This window comes from Camarhynchus parvulus, chromosome 6, assembly GCF_901933205.1.
Source record: "Camarhynchus parvulus chromosome 6, STF_HiC, whole genome shotgun sequence".
NCBI lineage: Eukaryota > Metazoa > Chordata > Aves > Passeriformes > Thraupidae > Camarhynchus > Camarhynchus parvulus.
In genome coordinates this window covers 4512258-4538127 of record NC_044576.1, presented here as the reverse complement: position 1 = coordinate 4538127, position 25870 = coordinate 4512258, and the positions used below count along the sequence as shown (strand labels likewise).

Sequence of the window (25870 nt, the reverse complement as noted above, 5' to 3'; positions counted from 1 at the left end):
TGCATGTAACCTTAGAGTTGCTTGTAACCCAACATTTTGGGATTGGTTCATTTGTTTAGTTCGGGGCTTTTTTGTTTTTTCGTCCTTTAATTTAGCAGAGATTGGAATCCTTGGCAAAATAAGAGTCTTTCTTGAACTTCAGTCATCTCAAAACTTTGGGTTTGGGCTGTTGAGAATTAGAACTTGTGCTGAATTTTCATTTCTGGTGGTGTAATTATTCCTTTTTCCTTGTGTTATTGAAATAATTAATCTCTGCAGGTAGACATCATCAAAAGAGTGTTAGCTCAAAATGATTAACTGTAAATCTGGCTTTGCTCTGCTCTTTGGGGCCACTCTGAAAAATTATTCATTTTTAACTTTATAAATAGGCAATAATAGGGAAATTCATTTTCCAAATGTTTTATGGAAGAGCCGAATGCTTCTGTCTGCATCTCTACTTCTAATAGCCATTAATCACGCTGAAGGAAGTTTTTAAGTGCTACAGCTGTAGATGGTGCAAGAGGAAGATTTATTGTGTGCATCTCCTCTCTGTTTGTTTAATTGCATTCTTTGTGGAATCTTCCTTGTTTCGTGTCACCATGATTCTTTTCCACTGGATTGAGTTCCCACGGAGATGATTATCCTCAGGCTGTTGCTGACACTCCTGGAATTGTCCCTTTGCAATCCCTAAAGTTTTGTTTTCATAAGGTAAAACACTTGGATGGTTAAACCCTTTGATGCACAACTTCAAGCCCTTTCCCTAGGACATACCAAAGGCTCCTATGGAGAGACAATATTCCACTCTTTAGTGAAGGAATTTTTCCCAATATCCAAGCTGAGCCCAGCTTGAGGCTGTTTCCCCTTGTTCTGTCCCTGTTCCCTGGCAGCAAAACCTGACCCCCCTGAGCCTCCTTTCCTCCAGGCTAAAGTTGTATTTTGTTAGGGGAACTGAGTTCCTCCTTGCTGTTCCAACAAGGAAGTGACAGCAGTCTCTCAGAGATCCCTCACAAATTGAGGGAAAATGTCTCATGGCTGGCTAATGGTAAATACCATAGTAAAAGTCAGCACAATGCTGAGATCTCTGTGTAAAAAAGTTTGTGAGGCTTGGAGTGCTGAGGGCCTCTCCCACATAATTGGAAGTGGATTTGAAATATTGAGTTAAGAGCTCATCTAAATTTTTCTAAAGGCTGCAGGAATCTCTAATGTGAGATCTTGAGCAGGCTGGAAATCCCAGAATCATGGAATATCCTGAGCTGGGAGAGAACCCACCAGGATCATCACTCCAGCCCCTGGCCCTGCACTGACACCCCAAAAATCCCACCCTGTGCATCCCTGAGAGCATTGTCCAAATGCTGCTGGAGCTCTGCCATGAAGGAGTGGAGAGGATTTTTTTTTCCCAGTGTTCTTTTCTAGTATCATTTGTGTTGCAGGAAAGAAAACTTAGATCAAATGGAAACGTGAGTGTCCTGAAGGTCTGGGTGTAATAGATCAAATGCAAGACTTTAGCTTTTGGCTTTTACTGTTAGAGCATGGAATTGGAGTTCTGGTGTTTACTGATGTGTCATTTTTGCAACTGTCTCCTTTGTTATCACTTATTAATGTGCTTTACGGTGCTGGAGCCTTTTTATGTTGGCCACTGTTTATCTGCACGCTGTCAGAAAGGGCTGGTGGGAGCTGTGCCAGCAGCTCCAGGGTGTCTGTCATCTCCTGGCCTGCTTGGATGTGACAACATTTTTACAATATTTAATAGTGTTAAATATATATTTAAATATGGCCAGCAGAAACCTGGGAGATTTCCATCCCATACCACCCCATGTCCAGCCAGCACTGTGCCGGGCTCTTCCCAGTAATGGGACCATTGCTTAAACAGGGATTAATTGGTTAAACTCTCTTATTTTGAGTTACAGGGTGTCAGTGCCCAGGCAGGGCCTGAGGAGTCTCTGTGAGGAGAGGTGGGAGCTGCTCTGGAGTGAGGGATCCACAGGCTCCAGCACTGGGCACATCCCAGCCCTCAGCCAGCCCCATGGCGCCTCGGGAAAACTGGGTTGAGAGAGGGGAAAAGGGGTTTAAGAGAGGGGAAAAGGGGTTTAAGAGAGGGGGGAAGGGGTTAAGAGAGGGGGGAAAGGGTTAAGAGAGGGGAAAATGAGGTTAAGAGATGGAAAAAGGGGTTAAGAGAGGGGGAACGGGGTAAGAGAGCAGAAAATCGGTTTAAGAGAGGGGAAAAGGGGTTAAGAGAGCAGAAAAGGAGTTAAGAGAGGGGGAAAGGGGTTTAAGAGAGGGGAAACTGCCATGTAGCAGCAAGGAGTCAGGAGAAAATGATGAGGAGGAGCTGGGAGTTAAGGAGTGATGCTGAGCCTGGGACAGGGGACAGTGCTGGTTTGTGTCCCTCTGTCCCCATCCCAGGGTATTTTTTGCTGGCAGGATGTTAAGTCAATGCTCCCCACAGCCTCTGTCCTGCCTGGTAGTGCAGGACAGAGGCCACCATGGCAGTGGGTGCCTAGTCTCCCTCTTTTCCCTCAAGAACATGGGATTTTCCTCTCCTGAGCTGTTGAGGGGGCAGCAAGGGGGTTCCTGAGTGGATGTCAAGGAGCAGCCCATCCCCAGTGGTGGGAAAACCCCCAGCAAACCATCCTGGAACTTTTCCCAGCTGGTTTTCAGGTTACTTTGGTCTTCTGTCCCCTTCTCCCCCACACATCCCAACCCATTAGGGCACATTCAACTTCCTGCACCCACGTGTAACACTTCTGCTGCCTGCTCCAGGAGTAAAGAAGCCAAGTTAGTAGCAAAACATGAACATAAAGAGTGGTGTAAGTGTGTACAGTGGTGGTATTATAAATTAAGCCCCACTTGTTTTACCATAAAAAGGCTTCGAATTGGTGGGTTTTATTTCAAAGATTCAGTATTGTCAGCCCTGAAAATGTTTCCCAGAGAACTCTGCCAACCATTGCAGCCTTAATTAGCAGCTTTATAAATAAAACAGGATCTATGAGTGCAGGAGGAAATGGGGAGTTAAGTCTTTGCTTTATTGTGAGCACTACAAAACAGGAACGTGAAATGACATCCACATCTGCACCAAATGCTGGAATGACTCTGTCCTTTGCCTCCTGCTCTTCTTCCAACATTTCAAACCTTTTTAGGCCCTCTAGGTTTAAATACGTGCAGCAGCTTTGTGTAAGTTCTGGAGAAAAGAAGAGGGGCCAGTGGGACTCTGGGAATTGAAGGGCCACAAATCTGGGGGCGATGAGAGCACCAGGGAGCAAGGGTTGTGCTGAATCCACAAGTGTTTGTTCATTTGTTCCTCCCTTTCAGGTTGATTACTTGCAAAGTTTCCTGAATATTTAAATTCAGAAACGATGACTCCCAAGAAATCTTCTGTCTTTACTCTCAATGGGCCTTGATTTCGTGCTATTTATCTGCGCGAGGATAATTATAAATTGATTCATTTTCAAAGCATCATTTAATGGGTATTCAATTGCTGCCAACGCAGTATTGGAGCAACAGCATCACTCCTGTGTTTGCTCAAAGCCACGGAGCTCTATGGGTGTTTGTGTTTGCATGTAACAATATTAATCTGGCTCTGTTCACGTTGCTATGAAGATGCTGTCAAATAAGCTCTGTTTACATTTGCAGCTCATCCTTGTTTTCCTTCCTGAGTCTGAAAAAGGAGCTTTTATTGGGTTTAATCTATATTTATTTCATGGGTTCTTTCAGGTTTAAAGAGTGTTTTTCTCATTTTTGTATTTTTTTTGTGAAAAAAGATGAAGTTCTGTCTTGATGCTTTATAGACCAGAGCTAGGGGGAAAAATAAGGTTAAAATTAACTTTAAAACCTCAAGGTTTTAATAGGGATCTCTTGCTGTTCTTGCAGTTAACTCCAGTTGGAACAACCATCTTCACAGGATTTTCTGGAAACAATGGTGCTATTGACATTGATGATGGTCCCAATGGCCAGATAGAATATGTCATCCAGTACAATCCTAATGACAAGGTACAGCCATTCAGGCTTTTTTCCTCCATTTACATTTATATTTATGTTTAAATTTATATTTATATTTGTGTGTATGTTGACATTTATATTTATATACTATGAAGTAGTAAATGAATAAGAGGTTGCTGTTGGATATAAAGAAATGTTTTCCTTCGTATCAAGCATTTTCTCTGCCCATGAGCTCTGTAACCACACATGAATTTATCTTCCCTCTCATTGCTTCACTGTCAGCAGCTGGATCATTTCACTTTCAATAATGCCCAGAGAAATTCCCATTTCTGGAAGTGTCCAAGGCCAGGCTGGATTTTGGGGCTTGGAGGAACCTGGGTTAGTGGAAGGTGTCCCTGCCCATGGCAGGGATGTCTCTGGATGGGCTTTAAGATCTCTTCCAACTCAAACAATTCTGGGATTCCATGATTTCTGTTTTGCCTCAGTATAAATCCCCTTGTTGATTTCCCCCCCCCTTGAGATAAAACACTTTATCCCAAAAAATGAATGTCAAACTCAGACTGTCTCCAGTTATTTATCAGTCTGGGATGCCCTTCCCAATCCTTTTTTCCTGCTCACCATAGATTCCCCATACAGCATGGAGAATTTGAGACTCATTCTCATTTATTTGCTGAAAAACCCCTTCATTTTTAGCAGTTATTTAGGCTCTTCAAGGAAAAAGGCCTTGCTATGTGATGTAAAGAAAAAACATTCCTGTGTGCCTCTGCTGTGTTTGGAATCTTGTATTCCTGTTGCCTGTTCAAAATACTTAAATATTAACTATCTTCAGCACCAAGAGATTGAAGCATGGAAAGATGGGGGTTGTTTTTAATTAGATTAATTTGATAATGAAATTGCAATTGGATCCAAGGTCAGAAATGTGTTCCCTCCTGACAGTTTTTCCCCCAGCTTTGTCACCTGAGTCAGTGGAAGCAAATACACGGAACAAATTGTATTTCACTCCATTTAACATCTGCATTTACCCTGAAATGTGAATTTCCTCGGATAGGAACGTATGCATGAACTGGCACCTAAATGTTGATGTTCTCTGCTTGTTTAGCACTTCATTGCCCTCATGAAAGGCAGAATAAAGAGCAGATAAGTACAATGATGTGGATTTCTTATCTCTACTGCTTGAGCACTTGATTTGAATGCACCACTGCAGATTCAGGATGGCAAAGGGGAAAGAAGCAGATTCAGTCTGACTTTTGTGTTCTGTTCTGTACAGATTCATTACTGGGGGGTTCTTAGGAGGGAACTAGGTGGGGAGAAAACATAGAAAGCTTTATAATCTCTGATCTGAACAGCAGATGCAGCCTTGGAAAACCAACCAAAGGATCATCCCATTGTGGCCCAGCTTTGTGGCTTCATCTGAACCTTGAGGCATGTTCAATGTTATTGTGTTGTTTTCTCGTTTGCAGACTTCCAACAGGACCTTTGATATTCCTCTCACTTTGTCCGGAGCAGTAGTTCTGAGGGAAAGACTAAATTATGAAGAAAAGACTCGTTATTTTGTCATTGTTCAAGCAAATGTGAGTATAAATCTCTTGAAGGCCATTTGTGCCCCTGATTTAGGTGTGGGTTTAGTTTCCTTCCCAAGGAAAGGCAGAGCCTTGCTGAAATACCAGCTCTGATAAATCCTCTTCTGCTGAAGATCTAATTTAAGATTTATCCAGGCTGTTGAAAGCTCAGGCATATTATTACTGCTTAAAAAAGCTTGCTCAGTGTGTGACAAGCCAACCTTTTTGGCACAAGGAGCAACTTGCAAATGTGCAGTGCAGCCCATGCAGAAAAGTGCAGCCTCATGGCACTAAATGTCCCATTTTCCAACAAATCTGGCAAGGCTAATTGTCACTCAGATGAGTTTAATGGACACAATTTCATTGTATTCTTCAGGTTGGAAATGCATTTTGTTATAAAGAGGTGATTTTTCCTTCAAGTCATGCTGCAAGTGTAGAGAGAGGTTTTTCCAGAGTGGCTGGCAGTGGATAACTGAAAAGTGATGTATAAACTGTATCTCAGATATCTGTCATCAGAGTGGGGTTTTGATGCCCTTGAGAGCTGTGAAAGGTTTTTTCCCTTTTTATCCTTCTGATAATAACTGAAATGAAAACTTCTCTTCTGTTGTTCACGGCTGTTGTGATACATCTCTGTTCGTGGGAAATGATATTTGCTCTGAAGCAACAGGAGATCCTGAATCCACACCTCCACATTCCTGTCATCTCTCTAGCACAGAAGTGCAGATACATTTTGCAGTCTCTTTTCTTACTTATTTTGTGCATGTTCAGCATTCTGGCAGCAGAAGCCAGGCTCCAGGAATGGCTCAATGCTCCTTGCACCTCTGCCCCTGTGCTCAGGTGAGACCCCACCTGCAGAGCTGCCCCAGCACAGGAGGGACCTGGAGCTGCTGCAGAGAGCCCAGGGGAGGCACCAGCATGGGCAGAGGGATGGAGCAGCTCTGCTGGGAGGAAAGGCTGGCACAGCTGGGATTGTTCAGCTTTGGGGTGACCTCACTGTGGCCATCCAGTGCCTGAAGGAGTTGGCAAGAAGGATGGAGAGGGATTTTTCCAAGGGATGGAGTGCCAGGACACAGGGAATGGCTTCAAACTGACAGAAAGCAGGGTTATATGGGATATTGGGAAGGAATTCCTTCCTGTGAGCATGGGCAGGCCCTGGCACAGGGTGCCCAGAGCAGCTGTGGCTGTCCCTGGATCCCTGGCAGTGCCCAAGGCCAGGCTGGATTTTAGGGCTTGGAGCACCTGGGACAGTGGAAGGTGTCCCTGCCATGGCAGGGGTGGAACTGAGTGGTCTTTGAGGTCCTTCCCAACCCAAACCATTCTGGGATTCTGTAACCCCACAGGCTGCAGTGAATTTTCTCTGGTGTGTACTGTGCAATCACATTCCTCTGATTACACTGTCAGTGCTTTGTTGTCCTTGCATCGTGAAGATACTGCTGGAAATTAATTACTCTCTATCTGCTTTGATCCAGAATTACTCAGAGGCACTTACTGGCGGAATGGAGAAATGGTTTAGTTGATGATGAAAGCTGCTCTTTGTAGCTGGGATTGTTTTTCATCACTGACCGTGAAGAAAGCTGAATGCAGAAATTCCCATATTTACTCTAAATGTGAAGCTGGTGCAAGAACTGAGTGAACTGCAAAATAGGAAAAAAACAATATGCATTTCCATATTCAATCCAATTTAGAGTAATGGGCTCTTCATCTTACATAGATGTTGTTATTCAACAGCATAAATTAAAAAAACAGATTTAAAAATTGCTCTTTTTTTTTTCGGTGTTACATTAGAATAGGAGGGCAAGATGTAATTCATGGCCTATATTCCCTCCCAAGATTTTAACTCTGCAAAGGAAAGCTCATGCAGCAGTTCCTCTGTGACAATGGGAATATTTTTGAGTATTTTAAACAAAATAATAGCTAGTCACGATGTTTCTTCACTAAAGGAAGAAAGAAGACTTGAACTGTTGCTAATGTGTACTTTGGGTATAACCACAACAATTTCTGATTATAAATAAGGCAGAGGGCCTTTTTATGTTCTACAAACATGCTGCATTATTGTAGTTTTAGTCCTGCAGTTTTCCCAGGCTGCATTATTTCTGAGCTCTAGATGTCTTGCAGTATTGCTTCAATTTTTCCCCTAATTTTACTTTTGAGCCTTTCAGGCTGCAGCTCTGAGGCTGAAGTTCCTGTAATTACTCCTGGAACATGGATAATTCTGACACTTACATGTTTTATCCTCAGCCTTGCTTAAAACCTTTGGGGTGGTTCTTTTTAGGAGGTTTTTTTCCAGGAGATTCTGAGTTCAGGAAGTCTCACCAGCTGGACCTGGTTTGCTCCACAGGACCGAGCCCAGAACCTGAATGAGCGGAGGACGAGCACGACCACCCTGACCGTGGATGTGCTGGATGGGGACGATTTGGGACCAATGTTCCTGCCCTGTGTGCTGGTGAACAACACCCGGGACTGCAGGCCCCTCACCTACCAAGCCAGCCTGCCAGAGCTCACAGACCCTGTAAGTCCTCTGGGATCTTTCCAGGTTTCACTTGTTTGCCTGTCGTCTTCTCCTGTGAGCTAGAAGGTGCTTGATGCCATGTTTAGTGTCTCAAACCAAGAGGTTTCCCAAGAGGAAACCAAGGTAAGATGCCTGTGGGGATGATGGTGAAATCCCAGCTTGGATCCAGTGCCAAATTGCCTGTTGGCTGCAAGGGCTGAGTCTTGCAGAAATTTGGTACATTTTGGAATGGCTTTTCCTGATCTGTCCATGTTTTGCTCTCAAAATATCCCCAAGAAGCACTTTTGGGAGGGGACTTGATGTTACTCCATTGAGGGTTGTTATAAACCATAGGAGAAAGATTTTTTGGGAAGAGGAAGCATTAGTCACTGACCCCTGAAAGGATTTTTGTTGCAATTATCAGGTTCTGATCAAGACGCAGTGATGAGCAATGGGCGTTTATCCCAGGTAGGCCCTTGTGCTAAGTCTGTCAGTTAATCCATCCATGGGGTCGGGTAAAGGTGAGTGTAAGGCTCATTTCACACTCCATGCACACATGAATCCCAAAATGAGGTGATAACTTTTTCATTTCTTCTTGCAACTTGGTGCCAGCTGCCATTCCTTACAGCAGAGCTGCTGCTTGGAGATCTGTACCTCTGGTGGGAGGAACAGAAACAGGGATTGCTGAACTAATATTGATATGTGACCTTTGACTCATATAATTAAGAATTAAAAAAGGCAGAACCAATCAAATCACCAGGTATTGCCCCACCTGATTAACTCTTGACATTAAGGTGACATTAAATTAAGGTTAAGCTTTGGCATTAAGGTTTGCAACTTTCATTTGTTGTCACAGCACACACTCCGTGTCCTGCTGCCTCCAGCCAAGGGCAGGCTTAGGTTGGAAGTTGTCTTGGTTTGAAATGGTTTGCTAAGGAAGGCAGGAGCCTCCCCTAAAGTGGAAAATGTAAACCACTCTCTCAGAATTATTATAATTTTGAAATTAAGGGGCTCTCAGGCAAACATATGGGAACAGGAATAACAGTTCTTTATTAGGGAAGAGGAAAAAAAAAATCAAAAAACCCCAATGCAGTAATAAACAACACTGAGTCAGAGCATGCCCTGCCCCCTGTGTGTCAGGGGGTGGCACAGCCCCATCCCATGGGGGCTCAGCCCTCCTGCAGTGCCAGCTGTGCTGCTGCTGGAGCAGGGATCCTGCACAAGGGGGGAGTTTTCCTCTGCAGCTCCAGGGCTGCTGCAGATGGGCCTGGGCTCCCTCTGGCAATGCAGGGCAGCAGAAAGCTGCTCCTCTGGCAATGCAGTGGGCAAAGGCTGCTGTGCTGCTCCAGGCTCAGATTGGATCCAGGTAGGAATGCTTGGCTCCTCCCCTGGGCAGAGCATCTCCCCATGGGATGCTGGAATTGGATCAGCCATGCAGGGACACTCACTGGCCATGGACAGCAGATAATTAATAATTAATGGCCCATGAACAGAAGAGATCTCCTGGAAGGAGGATTGGGTGTGGAAGAGATAAAGAAAACTGCCCAGTGAACAGAAGAGAGCTGCCCCACGTCCAACAGACAGGAATAGAATCCACACCCACATTTCCAGCCTAAGGCAGAAGTGTGGAGATTCCTGCTCTTCCCTGCCTTATCTCCTTTCCTGTCCTGTGCCTTCCACTCTTTTCCCATCCCACATGTTTTGGTGACTTGCTTGGTGTGGCCTCAGGTCTCCTGCTGCACTTATCCTTGGGATGGGTCAGGGGAAGGGAGAGATGATCCCTATTTACCCTTGGAGCATTGATTTCCACATCTTCCCCACACACACTTCCACACCTTGGTGTACTAAAAGACCCTTTATACCTGTGTTGTGCTTGGGACTTGGAGAAGAACTGCCTTGAGTTTAAATTCTGCTTTAATTTGCTTTGGGCTTGGTGGCATTTTGAGGAAAGGGGCAGCTCCCTGTCCAGCTGAGTGTGGGACCTCCTGAGGGTGAGCACCCAGACTGTGCAGGATGACGGACTGTGACCCCATTTCACCTGCACAGATCTGTTATAGTCACCAGTATGAGCAGATGAGGCAGGAATAACAAAAAACCTGCTGTTTTTATGGGTTTGTATCTGCTTATCTGAAGGTATAACACACACCAGCCAGTTTTTGTGGTGCTGCCTCTCAGTCAGAGGATTCCAGCTCTGCTCCTGCCCTTGGCCAGGCACGTTCCCCACTGGAAGACAAAGCAGTGTCTGCCAGGGACAGAGGCTGGGCCAGGAACAATCTGACCTGGGATTTAGGTACTGAGCTGAAAACTCATTTATTTAAACTTCCTGAGCTGCAGCGTGCTCAGGACCAGCTGCTTTTGTTTGTTTTTTAGCGTTTCTTGTTTGTTTTTTAGCTTTCCTTGTGTCACACTGCCCCTGATCTATGAAATGAGCCCTGGGTTCTGTTGAACCACGAACTCTTTGCTGTTTATCTCTTTGCAGCACTTTTGATAAATCTGAGTGGAAGAAGTTATACCTTGAACCTCAAATATTTACTTGGCTTTTAATAGATAATTCCTTTGGAAGATATGAATGATACCTGGATTCAGTTAGGAAATATTTATATTGCATTTATCCTTTACATTTTTATGTATTATATTCATTCTTCACTAAGCTACTCCATAGCTACCATCACCCTACTCCCTAGGCTAAAGGACTATTTTTAGTTTAACACCACCTTTTTTAAATTATTTTAAATTTGCTTTTTAATTTTTCAATGAAGATGAGAAGGAATATTAATGAATGAGTAACAAAGTTGAAGTATGAATTATTCAGAGGCAGTAGCTGGAAGGAGAAGTCCTGCTTTACTGGGCAAGATGTCCACTCAGCTGACCCCTAAAATAAAACATTTAATGGCACTGGTAAGAGTAATATTTTGGTCCAGTATAGTTGGAATCTACCTATGAATTTACTGAGGTAAAAAGTTGTGAATTAATAACTTGTTGTTAGCTGAATTTCAATTTCCAAGAAAACCTGTGTTGGTTGTTGATTAGGTTTGGGGATTTTTGTTGTTGTTGTTACGTTGCTTTATATTTATATTATATTTTAGTGTTTCTGTGTCTGATCAGCTCTGGTAATTAATTTTTTCTCCCTCTTGTGTCAGGAAGACTTGAATAAGTTAGCATTTATTATCAGATGTGTGAGTCATCACGTGGAGTTAAAAAGTACAACCTCATGAATATCTCATAACGTGGGCAAGATAAGTTGTCCTCCTTTTTCCCCCTTTCAGTCCATTCCTGTCAAATTCACAATGTGAAGGTTTCCTCCACTTCTACACTCTGTATTTTCCATCACCATGAAAAGAAGGAAAGCCTATTAGGCAGCAAAATATAGATTAGATTTGTGTAATTAATTGCTGGGCTAGATTTGCAATCATGGGATTTATTTTGGGGTTCCATGGGGTAATTATGGGGTTTCATGGGGTAATTATGAGCCCCCATGGGCACTAAAACACTCCATGACTCCAAGGACTTTGTACTCAATCCAGATTGGACCTCAGTCTTCTACAAGTTCCTTGTTCTTGCGCCTCTGATGGATCCTGCTGCATGGGAAGGCTTTAGGTTTGTACTGATTATGCCCAGAATCCTCAGGAATTGTGTCTGAAGGGACCTCACAGAGTCTGTGGGCTCAGGTGCCCTCATGGAGCCAAGCCTGAGCAGAGCATGGAGAGGTGAAAGGCTGAAAGATAATAAATAAAACCTTCTTAAACAACAGTGAAGTTGAGAGGGGTGGAATAAGACACTGGGGAGCAGGAGGTGCCCCTGGAAGGCTTTATTAGCAAGAAGGACCTCTTCAGTTCCATCAGTTTGGATTCAGGGGGAGAAATCTGCATTTTTCAGAGGAGGTGTTGTAATCCCGCTGAGTGAGCTGGGATTGGGAGCACAGGACACTTCCAGAGGGTGTTAATCAGCTCTGGACAAATCAAGTTAATGCTAATTATTGGTAATTAATGAGCACTGTACAGGATGTGCTAATTAATTACTAATAATCAGCATAAAATTGGAGTTGAATTGGTTTTGGACTTGATGACCTCAAATGTCTTCTCCAGCCTAGTTAATTCTGTGATTAATTCTGGTTTTGGGTACCTTTGGGCTTGAGGATAACAAACACCTGACAGTTCATTCCAACTGAATTCCCTTGCATTTTGTTCCTTTGGCCCTGCAAATCCCAATTCCTCCCAAACACCTCCTGGAATTTTCTCCCAGAGACACATTAATATAAAACTTACAGCAGCAGCAGAAGCACAAGTGAAAATTCTGGAAACAGCATCTCCTCATCTTGGTTATACTAATCAAAGAGAAAAGTTCATCAGAATGTTCTGGGTTTCCTCCAGTGGTCATTAAATTAATTAATTCATTAAATAAATCCCTTATTTTGCTGTGGGAAGTACTGGTACAAAAGACATTTGATCCAGGGATCTGCCACGGAATGAGCACCAAGTAAGCACCCCTGAAGTGGGAGAGATTTTCTGGTTCTCCTGGAACTCTCATGCAGCTCCCAAGGAAGATTTTTGGGGCACTGAAAGACACAGCCCTCAGATTCTGGGCTGAGTTGAAGTGGCTGTGTGTGGCTAAATCCACTTTCATAGAAGCTTTCAGCAGATGAGAGTGCCTCTGTTACCTGTGTGAGTGGTAAAATCCCACTGAATAATTGGGGTTTTTTCCTTGATGACTTCTAAACCTGATTGCTTAAAGACAATTCACAGGGAGGGAATCACTCCTAATAATCAAACTGCCTAAAACTAAAAAATCATCTTCAGTTGCCACTTTGTCTTGTCTTTTTTGGGTTTTTTTGTGTTTGTTTGTCAGATATGGGACATTTTAAACTGCAAATGTTCACAATTAATGTAGGGAGTTGTTGGTCTGTGGAGCACCTCAATCTCAATCTGCCTTTATATTCTTTGCCTTATTTGTACCAAGATTTGGCTTTTTAAATTCAAACATGATCGAAGAGCTTTGCCAGGCTTTGGCCTGTTGAGACTTACGAGCTGCATTTGTAATTCAGTGGCATCAAGCCTCAGGAAATTATTTGGGATTTGATTTGTTTCTAATTATTCCTTTCCCAGCTGAACAGGCTCTGTCCAGTTTTTGGGAGTGCTGCTAAATGCTTTGTAGGGAGTGGAATTTTCACTTCCTGCTGGAATTAGCCCATGACTGACTGCAGTTGTGTCTGCTGGCAAAACGAAATGTTCAAAGTCTGCCTTCCAGAGAAAACAGAGTTTTCATCATTAGGAGAATTGTTTCTCTGTATACAAATCATTTTGGGCAAGAAAAAAAGTGATTTTATGTTTTGAATAGGCAGCATCCAGCCCTGCTCTTAATTAGACTAAAATCTTTGGTGCAAGATAATTAGTGCTGGGCTGAGATGAATGGGAGTTTCTGGGTACTTTCATTCAAAAAATTATTTGGTGGACAGGGCATTGGTGTCACTTCAGGAAATAACCAGAGAAATGTTTTAAAAACTATTGTGTCTCTACATTCTTGTTCTTAATTGGACAAGAACTTCATGACTGAGGCTCTGAACAGTTGCTCTACCACTGAAAGATGGGCAAATTGTCCCATTTTTTGCAGGGATTAATATTTTCAGTAGCAGTTTAGGTAAATGGCTGCGACTCAGACGAGTGGAGGGGAAGTGCAAGTTGACTTCCCTGACGCCTCTGCAGTGCTTTTTGTGGAAGAAGGCAGAGTTGTGGCCAAGCTGCTTGCCACTGGAGGCAGATAGCAATTTTTCTAATTAAATTTCAGCAGAGATGCAAGATGAACAGATAGGTGATTATGAAGTGCTTTGGAAAGGGGAAAGCAAGGCAAAAACAATGACAAAATCCTCTGGTGGCTGCAGCCACCCTGTTTATTCCAGACAAACCTTTCATTTGTGTTGCTGAAATGGTTTTTGAGATATTAAAAAGTCTTTTTTATTAGCTTTGTGACTAAAGAAGAAGTCAAGATTTTTTGGTTTTGGTTTTCAAGGTTGTTTATTTTTTTGTTTAATACATTTATTTTTTTTTACTCGCTGAGGTTTGTTTAGCAGGTTGGGTTGAGGCACACTGACCACCCTCAGGGTACTGTTATTTTTTTATACTAAAAACTATGTGCACTTTATTTACAATAATTTTTAATACTTATCACTTATGTTAGTCTGTCTCTACTTTAAACTAATTTAGAAGTGTTACTATTATAGCAGAAGATGGAGGACAAGAAGAAGAAAGATGGGACACACTTAGATTCTTTCATCTTGCTTCTTGAACTTCTATTTTAAATATTTAAGATTTTACTTTTTCACTTTGTAATAAATTCACTAACATTTTACTTTTGTGGCTTGTAAATCTTTACACAAAGTTGGTCACTTTTTTTATGGGTTAAGACGGAAGGCACAGGTGTTTTTGACTTTCTGTTAAGGTCTTTGAGTTTTTTGCTAGGGTCCTGAGTCTTCTAGGGTAGCTAGAGGAAATGTCTTGGGTTCTGACAATTTGCATTTCCCCCCTATTCTCATTCTAATTGCAGCCCTACAGAGATTACCAGATTGTTGTGGACTTCAAGGTAATGGATCAAATTCACAATATTGGGCTGGTTTTTAACCTGGTTTGGTGATTTTAAATGAATAACTCAGCAAAGTCAAAATGGACAGCTTTGATAAGCTGTTGATTATCTGTTAGTACCTGATAGAGGGCTATAAAAGGTGTTTGAAGTCTGCTGATGTGATTTTCCCTTTTCTTCCCCTTTTTAGGATTGCTTGTCTGTCTCCCACATGCCATCCCTTGATAGGTTGGGTGTTTTTTTTAAGGAAAATGTCGCTGAAAAGTAACGAAGCATGAAAAGGTTAAAATCGCCTAGATGCGATGTTACAGATAATTAAATGTTATGTATTTGGGAGGATACTAGGATGGCTAATTAAAAAGAATTGTCACTAAAATTGTCATAAACCTGAGAATAATCTCTTTTAGCAGCCAGGCAAGCTCTTCCCTTGGCTCTGTTGTATTGATCAGGCAGGACAGTCCCTGTTAATCTAAGATTAACCTGTATCTTTAAATATAGATATTTTTCAGATAGAGGAAAGGTTCATTTGCCTGGTTTGTCCTTCAAAATCAAACCAAACCATGATTTTAACTTCCAAAATGTAATGATTGTCTAAAGAACCACATGTTTCAAACAACAGTGTGGTTGAGAAAATTATAGCAAGGCTGCAGAATAAAGGAATAAAGTTTGAAAGGCTTTTTACTTCAGGGGATTTTAACCTAGTTGTGGTTCAGAAGTTGAGTTGCTGTCTGTGGGTAAAAAAAAATAAATATATATTTATCTATATAGTAGTTCTAATCCTTAAAAGTGGAGGTTTTAAGGGGGAAAGGATCAAGCTTGCCTAGAAAGTGAGAAGATTTTGGTCAAAAAAATGAAACAGGGAAAGAAAAATGTCCCTGCAGATCATCTTTGAAGTTGTTTTTGGGTTGAGAGAAGCATATTTTGGGTATTGCTGGGGCTGGGTTGTGGGGCACAGAGGCCCTGGGTGGCACAGGAGCAGCTCTGGGAGCTCTCCAGAGGCTCAGGCTGGGCTGGAAATTTGGCTGCTGCTGAAAACAGGGGCATTTTCTAGCTATTTATCAAGCTGTAAAGTTAAATCTCAAACCTGATTTGTTATCAAGGCAGGAATAAACTGGTAAAAATGACTGATTTTATAATTTAAAATCAGGGAATTTGTTTTAATGATCAGATCTGGGAAAGTTTCGTCAATTGCCTGTTACTTCTCATCATGGTTAGGAACTTAGAGGTGAGAAAATGCTCAGTTCTTCTGGCTTTGCCAGGAGCAGAGAAGGAAAAGGGTCCTGAGCTTGCTTGGAAGGAGTAACAGTGGTTCTGAAATGAGAAGGAATTTCCTTTAGGAAGGAAGAGGAGCTGCTTTGATTCCACCTTTGGTCACAGCCACAGCAATGCAATCCATCCAAGGCTGGAGAGGGATCTCCAGGGCTTTGGTGTGGGCAGCAGGGCAGGCTCAGGAGCACAAACCAGCTTTTTGTGCAGCTAAACTGAGGCTAAAAATCCAATTAATGAACTAATCAGCACCCAAGGGTTGATTGAGGAGCTCCTGTAAGATTCAATTCTGTTTTCTCTCCCATAGATCTGTGTTTGTTACAGCACCAAGAGGAGCTGCTGTCACAAAGGAAACATATGTAGCAATTTATTTGATCCTTAAATGTCACTTGGAAGCATTTGAAGGCTTTAAATGTTGACATTTAAACGAAATATTCTTGCAGTGATGCTTTATTAGCCAACTTCACTCCAGAAAAAAATCTCATTTCTGTCACATCCCTGGGCCTTGCAGAGGGAATTATTTCAGTGCCTGGGATGTCCCATTGAACTGTAGCTGATCATTAGGGGTCAGGAGGAATTATTTCTCTTTTCAGCTCGTTGTCACAATTCAGAGGGTGCAGATTAATTCCTCAATTAATCAAACATGGGCTGCAAAACCTTAATTGGTGAATATTTGTGAGTACACGTTAAGATGAAATCACCCTTGGAAATGAAATGAAAGGAAAATCTCCATTCCCAGGACAGTCATGTTTGCTCTGCTCCATGCTATTGATACTTGTTTTGTGGAAAATATTCAGTGAATCCAAAAGGTCTTTTTTTGTGGGGAAAATGGAAATTCCTGGTGAGTGGAAATTCTTCTCCTGAAAGGAGAAAATGGGATTCATCTCCATTTGGCTTTGGATCCATACCCTGGGCAGCACAGCAGTGCTGGGGAGGCAGGGGTGTGCTTAGTAAATAATTCCTGCTTTTTTTTCTCCTGGGATTGGAAAAGAAAAGCATCTAATAAAATGCAAAATTTCCCTGTTTCAACCTAAAAAGATGTGAGGATGAGCTTAAGGATGAAGGATGTGAGCATTACAGGTAAGGTGTGTACACGCACACATGCAAATTTGCACAATTTTATTGAAAAATACATCCAAAATTTAGCTGTCAAAACCCATTTTTCCCTGTAACCTTCAATCTAAAAGAGCCACTTTTAACATTACCATTAAATCAATGTAATAAAATGGAATTAATAATGGTGAGGCAGAATTTGTAGCTGGCTCTTGCCACAAAATCTCTCCCTAAAATTATTTCTCTGATAGCGTGGCAGACTTTAATGAGGAGAGGACAGTGGTGGATACAGCTGGAATTAAGTAGTGAGGTAGTTCCAGATGACATTCCCACTTCTGGACTGGAGAAATGCTCGTTGAGTACCCAAAAGAGAGGAAAATCAGTACAGAAAATGAATTTTTTCTTCAAGCTTAGAGTGGGAGCTGCAGTGGGGTTTTGCTGACCCCAAACATCTCCCTCCTTTTTGAGCGTTCTGAAATCCCCACTGCTGTGAGACTGTGCACCTGGCTGGCTCCTGCAGTGAGGAAATGCCAAATTGTCTGCAAGAAAGGTGAAATATGGCCATAAGAGAAAGAACCACCAACATCATTGTAACAAAATCTCTGTGTAAAGAGAGTCAGCCAAGAGGCAAAGGGCCTGGGTGAAATACTGACCTGTTCATCTTGATATTTCTCTTTTTTATTTTTTTTATTTCAAATTAATTACTCTCTGGGTTTTTTGGGGTTTTTGTCTAGTTCCATACAGCTGAAATTAAGAAAGATTCCACCACTGGTACTGGTTATCTTTTCCCACCAAATCTTTCTCCTCTTTTATCATTTGCTTGTAACTTGCACCTTTTGTGGTGTATTATTGTGTGGCTGATTTTTCTAAAGGCACAGAGAAGCCATCAGCCTGTTGTCTTTAGGAAGAGAAATATAAATATCAATATATATCTATTTACATCTATATATATATATTTATATTTATATTTATAGATATATGATAGAGAGAATTATCCCTCTGAGAAATAGCATTTATAGTGAAAGAAAATTGGGTTAATATTACATTTTCTTAATTGCAAAGAAGTTACTCTTAGAAATTGAAATAACAATAATCTGGAAGTCATTATGGTGGTGCTACATGTTTGTTGAATATTTTCTGATTTTTGGGGAGATGTAGGTGCCTGTCTTAGGCTTCACAGTTTGCTCCCCTGCACAGAAATCAGGATAATAAGAAACCCACATCAAGAATTTGAGGGATAATCAAGGAAATAGACTTCATAGTTGTATGGGAAATAAGCCAAATGTCAACAAAGAAATGTTTATTGTTCTTTAGTGCCAGTCATCACCTTGGAAGGAGGAGAAGCTCCGGCCTGAATTGCGGTTGTGCTGAGGCAGGAAGCCCATTGCATAACGCATTTCATTTTGTCCCCTGCACAGACACTGCTGGGGACACTTCTTATCAAGCATGTCAGATACAGAAAAAGCAATTTAGTAAGCACTGTGATCAGATCCTGATGAAATTCAATTCGTTTTTGGCCCTGCTGTTCCTGGGAGACATCATTGATAAAAATAGTCTCTGTTTTCCTCCGTGCTCGGGTTCATTATGCTCTCTTGCTGCTCCTTCAAAATGTTGGGTTTTTTCCTCTCAAAGGTTGTTTTGGTTTTTTTTTTACAAATGAATGGAAGGAATTGTGTTCTCTGACAGCTTACTCTGTTAACAACCCGAGCTGCCAGGATATTTGAATTTTACAGTTTTCATTTCAAGAAATTGCATAAACATGGGGCATGGCAGAAACCCAGGGACGCAGCAGCCATGGGTTGTATTGAGCAGCTAAATCAGGTGCTAAAAGCTGCTTGATAATTTAGTGCTGAGTTTAGAAAGAAGGTGAATTGAACAATTAATCCTGTGTTTTAATTTTTCCCATTGGTCACTAAAACACTTTTTTACACCCAGAGAAGACAGGAGAGGCCAGGTCACCATCAGCATAAATTACCCACTGTGGCTTTTTAGCTCTGGCTCTGGAAATGAAGGGGAACTTCTGAAAAATAAATAAAGAGAAAAGTTAGTTTAGTTTTAAATTTGCAGATCACTTCTGGGGCCCAGCACAGGAGGGACCTGGAGCTGCTGCAGAGAGCCCAGGGGAGGCACCAGCATGGGCAGAGGGATGGAGCAGCTCTGCTGGGAGGAAAGGCTGGCACAGCTGGGGCTGCTCACCTGGGCAGGAGAAGCTCTGGGGTGACCAAACTGTGGCCTTGCAGTGCCTGAAGGAGCTACAGGAGAAATGGAGAGAGACTTTTCTAGGGGATGGAGTGTCAGGAAAAAGGGGAATGGTTTCCCAGTGCCAGAGAGCAGGTTATTGGATATCAGGAGAACATTCTTCCCTGTGAGGATGGGCAGGCCCTGGCACAGCTTTGCCCAGAGCAGCTGTGGCTGCCCCATCATTTCCCTGGAGGGCTTATAAAAAAGGTGTGGATGTGGCACTTGAGGACATGGATTGATGGTTGGACTGGATGATCTAAAGCTCTTTTTCAACCTTGCTGATTCTGTAATTCTATGAAGTATAAATGGGGTGAATCAGCTTTAAATCTCTGGGTTTAGCAATGTAGATTTGGTTTCCTCAGGTTGTTGTGCCCTTTTTTGGGAAGCATTTCCAGGCCCAGAATTTTTCTTATGTAAACCTCTTTTTAGCTCCTGTGACATCTTGATGTAACAATTTTCTGCAGAGAATTTATTCTCTTTCCGCTTCAGAGTGTGTTTTAAATTGTGCTTGGGGTTTGCTTCCAAATTCTCCAAAGCATTCAGGTGAGGTTTTGTCCCACCTGAATTTGTGGGGACCTGTGTTGTGGCAATGTGAAGGGTCAGAGGATCCCATTTCCCCTGGATTCCTGTACAGCTGTGTGTCACATCAGCCTTCAGAGAGCAGCACAGGAATTCCTGCAGGCTCCTGACGTGAGGCTCTGCCTCCCCTGGCTCTGATCAAAGGCAGGAACGTGTAGCTGCCAGTGGGACGGCAAGAAAAGAGGGAGAACGGCGAGACCCTACAAATGGGAGATTTGATGTGACATGGTTTGACTAGCAATGAGGTTTTGGTAGTACCTCCTACATTTGTAGCATGATTCCTGCTTTTTGGATTGACTTCTTTTGTGGTTGGATAACTCCACTGAAACGTTGCCCGCGCTTTGCTGACATGCAAGTGCTCTGTGATGGATTTCTGCTCATTAGTGTTTTGTCACAGCCCTTGTTGTGCTGGCAGAGCAGCTGAGGCAGCAGCAAGGAGTGATGTCGGAATGGTTCTGCAGCTCTCCCTGCTGTTTTAGTACCGAGTGTTGGCAAAGTCACAGGCAGTTCTGCACAGCATGGAGAGAACTCAGCTCATTTCCCACTTACAGCTCGTATCCCAACCTCAGGAAAGCACAAGGAGAGCCGGTGTCACCATAATGATTCATCTATTCATCAAGAACTTTGTTGGTTTAATAGTGCAGGGCTCCCTGGGAAGGGGTTCTGGATGGCACCAGGGGCAATGTGTGTTGCTTTAGTGATATTCTCCATGTGGAGAAAAGCTCCTCAGCCTTGTTTTCCAGAGGGATGAGTTCAGCAGCAAATTGCTCAGCTGAGCTGTGAGAATGATGCAGATGGAAGGTCCTGAGACTTTATCTGAAGTGCACTGGCCACAGTTAGAGCTGTTTGTAAAAATAAAAGTTTTTAGGGTATCAAATATTGGTGTGAGATGTCCAGCGGGAGCTGGTTGTGCTAATACAGAATCCCAGGGTGGCTCAGGCTGAAATCCCAGGTGGCTCCACTCCAGGAGCTCCAGGTCCCTCTGGTTTAGGTTTCTGGCCACCTTAGTGCCTTAACAACTTAGTTTCCAGTGGGACTCGTGGGTAGAAAATGTCTTGCTTTGTTTGGCTCAATAATAAATTGACAGTGAAGGTTTTTGTGCCTTCTCTCAGTGTATTTCTGGAGCTCACCTTGGTGAATCCAAACAAAACTTTGGGAACTCCTGCTTTTTTATCCTTTGCAGTGTTATCCTCCTGCAGTTTTATCCTTTGCAGTATTTTCCACCTGTGTGATGGCCCTGGTCCCTGAGCCCCAGGGATTTCTCTGGTGGGAGCTCAAGTGGTTGTGAATCATCGGTGCAGCATCACCAGAGTGAAACCTGGGGCTGGTTCATGGTCTGGTGTCTTCAATTGCACAGAAAGCACCTCTCAGGAATGTATTATCTGCTCAGGAAAGAACCTTCCTAGCTGAGAAATCGCTGGCTTCAGTTGGCTTTCAGTTTTGTAGAATGCAATAATTTTTATGGTAACAAGCAAAAAAAACCAAAATACACTACAAAACCCCCATAATACACCAGAAACCCTCCCACAAATGGAAAAGGCAGCTCTGAGCAGAAAATTGGGTTATTCTAGCTCCCAAAATGTGCCATTTCCTCTCTCTTTCATCATCCCCAAAGGAAGTTTTCCCTAAGTATCTGTGGTTGGCAAATTCAGCTTTACATCTCAGGTAGATGGAAGAGATAGAAGAATCTCTGATTTTTTAAAATCCTTGTTATCAGCTGTGCAACAATTATTGCTGTACCCTGACTTTAAAAAGAATTCCACAATGTCCACATCCTCTTATTGGAAGCCTGACATTCCTAGACATCTTTAAATAATTTTAAAAATATATACAAATATTTTAAAATATATTACTTTTCTTTTAAAATCATGTTGATTTTGGGGTGTTTTTTTTCTTTTGTTCTTGAAAGCTCCAAATGCATATTCTACATCTCTGTTGTAAATTCACTTATAATCATTCCATGGGATCATGGGATGGTGAAATCATCATAGGCAGGTGCCCAAAAATCCTGCTTGGATTTTTGAATGCAACTGCACTCTTGAATTATTAAGCACCATTTAAATACATTAATTAAAAATATCAGCTGTTTCTTTTATTCACAGTCCTCAGTAGGAGCCTAAAACCCCCTGGCAAAAGTGGGACTCTTAAATTTGCCTTGTTCCATCCATAGCATCTCTGAAGGCCATGGATTTTTGCAGGTCCTGCTGGATATCCCTCATGGAGAAGATGCTGCTGTCCTTTCATGGTGAACACAAAAATAGGGGAGAGGAAAATGAGGTTTTTGCTGCTACCTTATTCTCTCTGAGCTTTTTTTGAAGCATTTTTCTGCCTTGATCATCTCGTGGCCCTGCAGACTCCCTGGCAGGCTCGCCATCAGAGCTCTGTTTGAAGGAAGATTTTTTAAAAATTTATTAATATTTGTGCTAAAAGTTGCAGGGTGGGGTTGGGGTTCTGCCTTTTTGGCCTACTCAGTTCTGCTGTACTGAACACCTGAAAGTCAATTAATCACCCCACCAATAACTGAGGGAGCTTTTCCCTAAAGAGGAAAATAAATAACTGAATTTTCCACTCTCAGATGGGCAAGATTTGTTTGTTTTTTAATCACCTGCCAGAGTTTGGGCAGCTTTTCATGTTCCCCATGGCAGAGGTTGGGATTTGAAGGCCAGCTGTTTATTCTGAGTGATCTCCCTGCCCTGCTGTGGCTCTGTGCTGACTTTCCTGGCACTTTTTCCAGCCTTTCCCTGCCAAACCCCCTGGTGCTCTTGCTTTGCCTCCAGTTGGCACCCATGGGCACCTCAGATACCACACTCCTTCATTAATCTGTCTTCCCTTCCTTTTAATGAGCTTCCATCTCCTCATGAAGCTCCTGAGAAGGAGCCTGGTAGGGGATTTTTCAGCCTCTTTCAGAGATGTTGGATGCCTATGTAAGACTCCTACTTTGATTCCTCATTTTAAAAACAATTATTTCTGATTTAAAGCATATACACACTTTCTTAAGCTCCCTATGTGTGCTTTGATTAATTTCTTAACGTGCTATTACCCATTTATTAATGTAATGGCTGTTTTATTGTTTTATGGTTTTTTAGTTCTAATTTCTAAATTTGAATGAAAAAGATGCTGCATTGTCTGTGGATTATTAAAGCAATATGAAAGCACCTTGAGCTTTGCTTCGAGGCACATCAGCCAATTTAATTCAAAACAGCTTTAAATTATTAAAGTTGGGGCTGTTCAGCCTGGAGAAGAGAAAGTTGTGGGGTGACCCCACAGTCCCATGCAGGGTCTGAAGGGATACTGAGAAGCTGGAGAGGGACCCTGCAACAGGAATTGGAGTGACAGGACAAGGGGGAATGGGTTCAGACTGACAGGGGGGAGATTTAGTTGGGTTTGGATTGGAAGGGACCTTAAATCCCATCCAGTGCCACCCCTGCCATGGGCAGGGACATCTTCCACTGTCCCAGGCTGCTCCCAATGTCCAACCTGGCCCTGGGCACTGCCAGGGATCCAGGGGCAGCCACAGTTGCTGTGGGCATTAATACTGAATTTAACCCCAGACGAACAGATGGGATTGGTTTTGTTGTAGGTGTTTTTCTAACTCGAATGTGGAGTTTTCTGGGAGGGCTCCAACTGATCTGTGAATTTAAAAATAGCATTTTAGTCTTGGTCAGTTTTCTGCGTAATCTTCTCTCTTCCCATGCAACTTCTATGCCATCCTAAAGCCTTTTAAAAATTCAAGCAGATGTCAAATATATCTTCTTCTCTCTTTCTTTCTGCCTATTTTGAGCTCATCTCCCTCATTACGCTTTTAAGAGTTTAATTTTTCAGAGAATCCCAGATGGAATTGGGTGATGATAAAGGACCTGGCCAGTGGGACAGGGACAGGGACAACAGCCATGAGCAGGAGTGGAGTGAGAAACTTCCCAGTCCCAGTTTGGGAGGCCAAGAGCATCCGTCCTCACTTTTTAATGTGCCTGTCCCTGACATGTCTGTGCCTTAAATTATTTTGTTGTGGGAAAGGCTGGAAGAGCCTCTGGATTTGAGAAACCTGCTGGAAATGCCTCGGGGGACACACCTTGGGGTGTGGGGGCAGGTGACCATGGGGCTGCTCACAAAGGGTCAATAAACTGCCTTTCCTCCACCTCTGGCTGCTTCTCCTCCTCCTGGCTCATCCCTTTTCCCTCTAAGATTCCCCTCAGCAGTGCCAAAGCTCTCCCAGCTCCCTTCCAGCTCTCAGCAGGATGATTTCTGACAGCTCTGCCAAAACTTGGCCGAGCGTGGACTCGCCTCATTCCTATTCCCATGCTAAATTTCGAGTCCCCTCTTGCAGAACACAGAGCTTTCCAAAGGAAAGGCTGCCAGGACAAGTTGTATGTGGGAGAAAATAAAGGGTGTCTGGCTTTTCACAGAGCTCATTAAGGGTTTTTGTCATGCAGGGAAACCTTCCAAGGGGAGGGGAAAGCCTGGTGTGCACACATCCATGTGTGGTACATTTGTGGTTGGGTGAGCAGCCAAGGTCACTGAAACTGTGGGACTTGGGAATGGCAGCTCTGGAGTTGCCACTGGAGGCTGGATTGACAGAGATGAAAGCTGGCACCAGTTTTGGGGTGACCACACTGTGACCTTCCAGGACCTGAAGGAGATACAAGAAAGAAGGAGAGAGGACTCCTTACGGGGCATGGAGTGACAGGACAAGGGGGAATGGCTTCCCACTGCCAGGGGGCAGGGTCAGATGGGATATTGGGAATTAGGAATTGTTCCCTGGGAGGGTGGGGGGCCCCTGTGAGATTCCCAGAGCAGCTGTGGCTGCCCCTGGATCCCTGGCAGTGTCCAAGGCCAGGTTGGACTTTGGGGCTTGGATCACCCTGGGACAGTGGAAGGTGTCCCTGCCCATGGCAGGAGGTCACATTTTGGATCTTTAAGGTCCCTTCCAACCCAAACCATTTCATGATTCTACAATTCCATCTTGATGTTAAACATTTTAATTCACTTCCAAATAATTCCTATCCACACTTTTCCAACATAGTTGTCTGTTCCACAGGCGTTCCCTGCAATGTCTGTGTAGGGTACAGAGTTTGTGGTCATTGGGAGTGGGGCTGTGGAGACTCATCCCCAATGGGCTGCAGCTGTGCAGGACAGGTGACTGATATTGAAGGTGATGAGCCACTAATGAGCCCAGGGGCACTGACCAATCATACAGGGAGCAGAGGGCACACAGGTGCCGTGCATCAGCATGAGGGGATAAAAGATTTGGCTGAAGAACAACCAAGTGCTGATGCTTGAAGCCTTCTTCAGGGTAAGTCGTGCCTTTGCTGTGAGTTTTGTTTCCCAAGGAAAAGGGCTGGAGTTCATGCCCAGGGCCCTATGGCCTCACTGGGCTGCTGCCTCCTGAAATTCCAGCTGGTGCAGGATGTGTCCCCAGGCTGCCACCACCTACACCTCGGGCTGTCCTGGCAGTGCCCAGCACCTCCTGCAAACTGGGCTGGTGTGGGCACAGAGTTTGTGGTGATTGGGAGTGGGGCTGGGGCTGAGCCTCATCCCTAATTGGCTACAGCTGTGAGAAGCAGGTGAACAAGATTGAAATTAATGAGCCATTAACGAGCCCAGGGGCACTGACCAATCCCACAGGGAGCAGAGGGCACACAGGTGCCGTGCATCAGCATGAGGGGATAAAAGGCTGGGCTGAAGCACAGGAGGGGCAGTTGCTTGCAGCCTTCTGAGGTGTTGGGGTGTTACTCTGTGTGAGCAGATGCCTGGAGCCTTCTGACCTGGTAAGGTGTTGTTCTGGTTGGGATGAAGCTTTCTGATATTGTTTGGTGATAGTCTGTGTATTGTGGCCCTCTCAACTGTGGCATGTCTGTGCTTTAAATTTCTTTTGCGGTGTGTGTTTGTGCATCACAGCCATCCCAGCTCCTGACGATGCTCCAGTTCAACGTGCTGTTTTCCTATTTTCAGGCATTTGCTGTGTTTCACTGTGCGATGGCTGAAATCCCTGATTAGAGGGACTATTTATAGAAATGTAGTCAAGTATTTGTGAGCTTCCTTTATCAAGTGTTTACTATCAGCTTTTAAGCTGATGAGGGGGCTGGAGCACTTTCCCTGCGGAGCCAGGCTGGAGAAGAGAAGATTGTGTAGAGACCTCACAGCTCCTTCCAGGGTTTGAAGGGGTTATAGGGAAGCCAGAGAGGGACTTTTCACCAGGAAC

The 25870-nt window shown here is 43.4% G+C and overlaps 1 protein-coding gene across 1 annotated transcript in view; it reads left to right on the top strand.

Moving 5' to 3' along the window:
* The window catches only part of PCDH15 (protocadherin related 15), a 514059-nt gene that overhangs the window by 326130 nt on the left and 162059 nt on the right, over positions 1–25870 (top strand). Inside the window, exons 9-11 of the mRNA XM_030950929.1 lie at positions 3847–3966; positions 5376–5486; positions 7813–7983. Of these exons, the coding sequence (XP_030806789.1) occupies positions 3847–3966; positions 5376–5486; positions 7813–7983 (402 nt within the window). The remainder of the gene's footprint in view (positions 1–3846; positions 3967–5375; positions 5487–7812; positions 7984–25870) is intronic.